Raw genomic sequence first — 7163 nt, forward strand, 5'->3', positions numbered from 1 at the left:
GGGTCTGACTCTTCAGGTGTATGTGGCATGTACATCTATGGATGGGTCCGTGTGTGCATCTGTGTGGGTCTGTCCTACCTGTAAACACATGTATGTGAGTGTTCACATGTCCTAGTGGGGGTGAGTATGTCTCTGGCATGTCTGTGTGTCTGGATTTATCAGACTCACATCCCCTTGTGCTTCTGTGTCTTGGTGCATCTGAGTATTTCCTACAAAGGTGACCTTTTCCGTATAAGATTTAGGGCTGCAAGCTACCTGGGAGCTGGCATTCCCATTCTTAGATCTTCACTATCTCTGCCTCTCTTGATGAACACTTGTCTGTCCTACTCAAATGCCACCTCCTCACTGTAGCCTTCCCTGGCTGCCGGGACAGTTCAAACAAGTTCTCTGAGGGCAGATATTTAGTTGTCTGTTCCTATTAGGCATAGCAGACAACTAAACATCTGTCCTCAGAGAACTTGTCATCTAGTGGGAAGACGAGCATCACAGCAGCAAAAGTCACTGTAATAGCAGCAAATGAGGGCCGTGTTCCAAATGAAGGTTACAAGAGATGGAGGAGAGAGAAATTCATGTGGGCTGAAGAAGTCAAGAAAGGAGGTGGGAGCTGAGAGAGGAGCACTGGCATATACACACCAGCACGTGTGAAATAGACAGCTAATGGGAAGCTTCCCTATAGCACAGGGAGCTCAACTTGGTGCTCTGTGATGACCTCGGGGGGTGGGATGGGGGTGATGAGAGGCAGGCCCAAGAGGGAGGAGATATATGTATACACATAGCTGATTCACATTGTTGTACAGCAGAAATTAAAACATTGTAAAGCAATTATACTTCAAAAAGAAATAAATACATATTTTAAAAAAAAAAAGGAAGAAAGCAGGGCTTCCTGGAGGAGGTGAACCTGGGGCTGGGTATTGGGGTGGGGTAGGAAGAGCGCAGCAGGTAGGGAGCCATGGCAGGAAAGGCATGCGAGAAAGGTGTAAGCCAGAGACAGCGACAAGGGCTTCCCTGGTGGTGCGGTGGTAAAGAATCCGCCTGCCCATGCAGGAGCCATGGGTTTGATCCCTAATTTGGGAAGATCCCACATGCTGTGGGGCAACTAACCCCTGGGCCACAACTACTGAGCCTGTGCTCCATGACAAGAGAAGCCACCACAATGAGAAGCCCGTGCACCGCCACAACCAGAGAAAAATCCATGCAGCTACAAAGACCCAGCACAGCCAAAAGTAAATAAATAATTTTTTTTAATGATGGAAGTGGCAAATATATTTGTTAAAAAAAAAAAAAAGAGAGAGAGAGACAGTGACAAGACCATCCTGGCTGGGGTTGGGAAAGGGAATAATGTGGAAGCAGCCAGAGCTGAGGTTGGAGAGGAATCCTGGGAGCCAAGCTGGAAGGCTTTGGGTGCCAGGCTGAGTGGTTCACACCGTATCTAGTGGGCAATGGGGAGACTGGCAGGGCAGCAGAGATGGGTGGAAACAGCATGCCCAGGAATTCCTGGGGCCCTTATAGGTCTGGCTTTCTCTCTCTTTCTCTCTCTCTAAGGCTGCTGTTCCAGCCCACAGGAAACACGCTGAAGTCTCTGGGCAGAGATGGGTAACGGTGTATCTGTCCCTAAGACCAGTGACCTCTGGCCAGGAGGGGGACCAGCCCACAGACTCTGCAGACAGCCCTGAGACCTGGCACACTGCCCTCCAGGTGACAAACCCAACGCTCCCCTGCTGCCTTCTCACCGTGGGTTCTATTTTCCTCCCCACCCGACTCCACTCTGCCTTCCAGGGAAGAAGCCACATGTTCACTCTTCCCCTTACCTGAAATTCTCTTCCTATTCCCAAGTCTCTGTCTGATGATCTCCTACTCACTCTCCCAACCCCAGTTCAACCCTTCACTTTGGAATCTTCCTTGAATCAGCCAAGCAGAGGAAATCATTCCTACTTTGTTCATAGTTAGTACTGCTTCTTACATGGTGCATGGCTGGAGGTCAAGGACAAAGACTGACCTACCTTCATAGTCCGAGAGACCAACACAGCACCTGACCCAAAGCAAGCACTTGATAAACTCACGTGAGGTGGACTATTGAACTGTTGAGTGCCACACAGCCCAACTCCGGCTTAGAGCACTGTGTCCAAAAACACTGACGATGTAGAGGGTAACCAGAATGGAAAAAGACCTGGAAACGGAGTCCTATAAGGAAGGATCCACGGCACCAGGGTGTTTGGACTGGAGAAAAGAAGACTCAGTGGACCTCGAACAGATTTCTTCGAACACAATGTGAAAAGCTGCAGAGAAAGCAGATTTGGTGTATGGCCCCCAGCGGCCAAAACCGGGGCCACTTGTGGAAGTTACAGGGAAGCAGGTTTCAGATGAGATTAAGAAAAAACATACTTAAATAACTAAAGCCTCCCTGAGCTGCCAAATAATATGTGGTGAATTCATGAAAGGCAAACATAGTAAGGTGTCTTGTGAGAAACTGGGTCTCAATTCTGCCCCTAACTACTGGTTTCACTAAACAAATGATGAGGATGTCGTTGAAGATATAGATGGATAGATTGTTGTTGTTTAGTCACTGATTCATGTCCGACCCTTTTGTGACCCCACGGACTATATGTAGTCCTCCAGGCCCCTCTGTCCAAGGGATTTCCCAGGCAAGAATACTAGAGTGGATTGCCAATTTCCTTCTCCAAGGGATCTTCCTGACCCAGGGACAGAATCCACATCTTCTGCATTGGCAGGCGGGTTCTTTACCACTGAGCCACCTGGGAAGCCTGGATAGATAGATGGTAGATAGATAGATACTTGATAGATGATAGATGACAGTCTTTAATGCCTATCATGTGCTGGGCACTGTGCCAAGTATTTTAGATTTATTACCCACCCTATCCTCACAACTGTGGAGAAGGAAATGGCAGCCCACTTCAGTATTCTTGCCTGGAAAAGTCCTTGGACAGAGGAGCCTGGTGGGCTACAGTCCATGGGGCTGACAAAAAGTGGGACACGACTGAGTGATTAAGTACATCCTCACAACTGTAGGAGTAGCAACTAATATTTTTCTCACTTAAAGAAGAAGAAACTGAGGCTCAGAGAGCCCTAAATGATAGACCGAGGACTCAAAATCAGGTCAGATCTACTCCAAATCTTGAGACCCCCCCCAGTGCCCAGAACACCCTTCTGAGACTAAATTTCTTCACAAAACTAGGATTATCGGATGAGCAGTGTGGTCCCTACACCATTTTAGCAAGAAGAAGTTTTAAAAAATATTCATATTTTAAAACATGCAGAAATCTACCTAGGGATGCCAGAATTTACGTTGGGCTGTCTCCTCTCTCCTCTCAGGGCCCCCACCGTGGCGGCCACTCCATGGCTCTGGCCAACCTCACCTCCCGCCCAGAGTTCCTCCTCCTCGGCCTGATGGACGGCACAGACATCCACCCGCTGTTGTTCCTCCTCTTCCTTGGCGTCTACCTGGTCAATGCCCTGGGCAACCTGAGCATGGTGGTGCTGGTGAGGTCCGACGGGGCCCTCCGCTCCCCCATGTATTACTTCTTGGGTCACTTGAGCCTCGTGGATGTCTGCTTCACCACCGTCACTGTCCCCAGGCTGCTGGCCGGCCTGCTCCACCCGGGCCAGGCCGTGTCCTTCCGGGGCTGCTTTGCCCAGATGTACTTCTTCGTGGCTCTGGGCATCACCGAGAGCTACCTGCTGGCGGCCATGTCCTACGACCGCGCGGCGGCCGTGTGCCGGCCCCTGCACTACGCGGCGGTCATGACCCCCGGGCGCTGCATGGCGCTGGTGGGGGCGTCCTGGGCCGTGGCGCACCTGCACTCGCTGCTGCACACGCTGCTCATCTCCAAGCTCTCCTACCCGCGCGCCACCCCCGTGCGCCACTTCTTCTGCGACATGACAGTGATGCTGAGCTTGGCCACCTCGGACACGTCGGCCGCGGAGACGGCCATCTTCTCCGAGGGCCTGGCCGTGGTGCTGACCCCGCTGATCCTGGTGGCCCTGTCCTACGCGCGCATCCTCGCCGCGGTGCTGGGGGTGCGGTCGGCAGGGGGCCGGCGCCGCGCCTTCTCCACCTGCGGGGCCCACCTGGTGGCGGTGTCGCTCTTCTTCGGCTCCATCCTCTCCGTCTACTTCCGGCCGTCGTCTGCCTACTCGGCCCGCTACGACCGCCTGGCCAGCGTGGTCTATGCGGTGGTTACCCCGACCCTGAACCCTTTCATCTACAGCCTGCGCAACAAAGAAGTCAAGGGCGCCCTAAAAAGGGGGCTCCGATGGAGGGCTGCACCCCCAAGAGGTGTGAGGGCAGGTCTGGACTCACTGGCATCTCAATAATAATGATTACAGAACTCCACTCTCCCGTCCCCCTCCTTTTTATAGCTTTCCAAAATCCGAGCAACGTTTAATCCCGCAATGTCTTATTTCTTGTTACATTAAAAATTAGATCTGAAGCCAACGGGACAAGATGTTTATTCAAGGGGATAGGGATAGAGCAATAAGCCAAATTCATTTCTGTATTGCCTGAATGTCTAAAATAGAGTCTACTTCTAAATTTTGGGAAAATGGAAGGGGAACAAGCAGCTGAGGAGGAAATGAATCTTGTGGAGAGGGCAGGGGGCAGGGGAGAGTGACCAGCAGCAACCCTGTGGGTGGAGAAGAAATCAGAGAAACAGAGAAGGTTTAAGGTTTTTTAAGTGGTTTTTTAAAGATGCCTTGCAATGTAGTCCACATCCCTACAGACTCCTTTTCTAGAAACTTTGGGAAAGAACTAGTTATTTAAAGAGATAAATATTCTGAGGGGCTTCCCTTGTGGCTCAGCTGGTAAAGAATCCGCCTGCAATGTGGGAGACCTGGGTTGGAGACCTGGGTTCGATCCCTGGGTTGGGAAGATCCCCTGGAGAAGGGAAAGGCTACCCACTCCAGTATTCTGGCCTGGAGAATCCCATGGACTGTAAGTCCTTGGGGTCGCAGAGTCGGACACAACTGAGTGACTGAACAATAACAACAAATATTCTGAAGGCAAAATAGTCAGCATTGAGAATATCAAAAAGAAATGACCACTCTCGTTTAATTTTGGAAGGAGTTTACTTGAGAAGAATTCCTTGGAAGTGGTTTGACAGTTTCTATCCAATTAAAAATGTTCATATCCTCTGACTGAGTATACCCATTTCTGAAAATATGTCCACAGAAACACAGCATAAGTCCACAAAAAGCATGTGAACCAGTAAATAAAATCGAAGCATTATTCAAAATAATAAAAAAACTGAAAACAACCCAAATGTCCACCAAGAATAGATTATTTAAATAAATTATGGTAAATAACATCAATTTAACAAAACATTACATAGCTTCTAGAAGAGTTACATGTCCTTACTTGAAATGATGAATTCAGAACATATTTTAAGTGATAATGAGAAAATGGCAGCTACAATTTAGTCCTATTTATTTATAATATATACAGTTAGTCTGTGCATAGAAAATAACTGGAAGAGTATGCCCCAGCTTTTAACTGCCATCATGGAGGGGGTGAAGAACAATGGAGGACCCACATATTCCACTTTATTACTTATTTCTTTGTTTGGCTATTTCGTGGTAAGAATGTATTATTTTCAAAATCAATAAAATTTTTTAAGAAGAAATGAAGTAAAAGTTGGCATTATTAGGAAGACTTTTTTAAAGGTGAGATCTTTTAAGACATAAATTCTTTTCAAGAAACACATCAATGCATGCAAATCAAATCAATAGATATATATTCTCTATATCTAGCAGATTCAAGGCACTGAGTTAGGCACCAGACACTCGTAATATACTTGGTAAGAAAAGAAGTAAACAAAGAAAGCACCAGATATTTTCAGCATAATATTCCAAAGGAAAAAATCTACCTCAGAGTCATAAATAGACTTTAGTCCTTCTGTCTCTATTTGTGTTACCTTGGGCAATAGGTGAGCCACCACTTTAATGTCTATAAATTAAACAATTCATAACAGAACTCTGTGGTTCAATCCATATGATTTTAATTCAAAAGACGAATTCTCATCTAAAACATAGATACTACCTTGGACTTCCCTGACAGTCCAATGGTTAAGACTTCGCCTTCCAATGCAGGGAGTATGGGTTCAATGCCTAGTCAGGGAGCTAACATCCCACATGACTCATGGCCAGAAAAAAAAAAAAAAAAAACATATAAAAAAGAAGCAACATCGAAACAAATTCAGTAAAGACTCTAAAATTTTTTAATTAAAAGTAAAATAAAAATATAGATAGTACCAAAAGAAGTAGGGCTTCCCAGGTGGTGCTAGTGGTAAAGAACCTGCCTGCCAATGCAGGAGACTTGAGAGACTCAGGTTTGGTCCCTGGGTTGGGAAGATCCCCTGGAGAAGGGCATGGTTGCAAGATCCACTTCAGTATTTTTGCCCCAAGAATCCTTTGGACAGAGAAGCCTAGAGGGTTACAGTCCCTGGCGTTGCAAAGTGTAGGACACAACTGAAGTGACTTAGCACAGCACACGTCAGAAGTAATTAACTTGCCATTAACTGACAAATGATTGGTACAGTTAAAGGAAACAGAGATAATTTTAGAATGTGGTCATTAAATGGATGAATCAATCAACACCTGAAAATAAAATTAAAAACTGAATAGCAAGGGGGGAAATAATGCTCCTGGAGAATAAAGTTACAAGAGTAATACATAATAAATTGGAAGATATTCTTCATGGTGTAGACATGTTTGGCAGAAGTAAAGTACAGAAATGTTTGAGAAATTTGGATTTGTTTCTTAGAGAATTAGAAACTACTATACTGGACAGAGGAGCCTGGTGGGCTACAGTCCACAGGCTTGCAAAGAGTCAGACACAGCTTAACAACTAAACAACAACAATATATTCCTTGAGTGCAATGAACACCAAAATACAGTGGTATTTATTCAAAATTGAATAATAGTCATTGAGTGTCCACTACACATCACGATGCATCACAATCAAGATTCAGTGACAAACCCAAGAGGCACAATGTAACCTGCCTGTAATGACATTTGGGGGAAACTCTTCTTGGGGGTGCTATGGACACTGCACCAGCAGCACCAAGCTTGGGTGCTACCTAGGCTGTTTAGACTACTACTCACTGTCAGTATTACACCTACTGTTTGAAAACATCCTTTAATCTTTAAAG

General features: G+C 46.5%; 1 protein-coding gene across 1 annotated transcript; it reads left to right on the plus strand.

Annotated features, from left to right (window-relative positions):
* The first annotated feature begins 3354 nt into the window (after positions 1-3354).
* OR1R1 (olfactory receptor family 1 subfamily R member 1) lies at positions 3355-4332 on the plus strand. The gene has a single exon (XM_024980588.2). It carries the CDS (start codon positions 3355-3357, stop codon positions 4330-4332), a length of 978 nt encoding a protein of 325 aa, XP_024836356.1.
* Positions 4333-7163: the final 2831 nt, after the last annotated feature.

This window comes from Bos taurus, chromosome 19, assembly GCF_002263795.3.
Source record: "Bos taurus isolate L1 Dominette 01449 registration number 42190680 breed Hereford chromosome 19, ARS-UCD2.0, whole genome shotgun sequence".
Lineage (NCBI taxonomy): Eukaryota > Metazoa > Chordata > Mammalia > Artiodactyla > Bovidae > Bos > Bos taurus.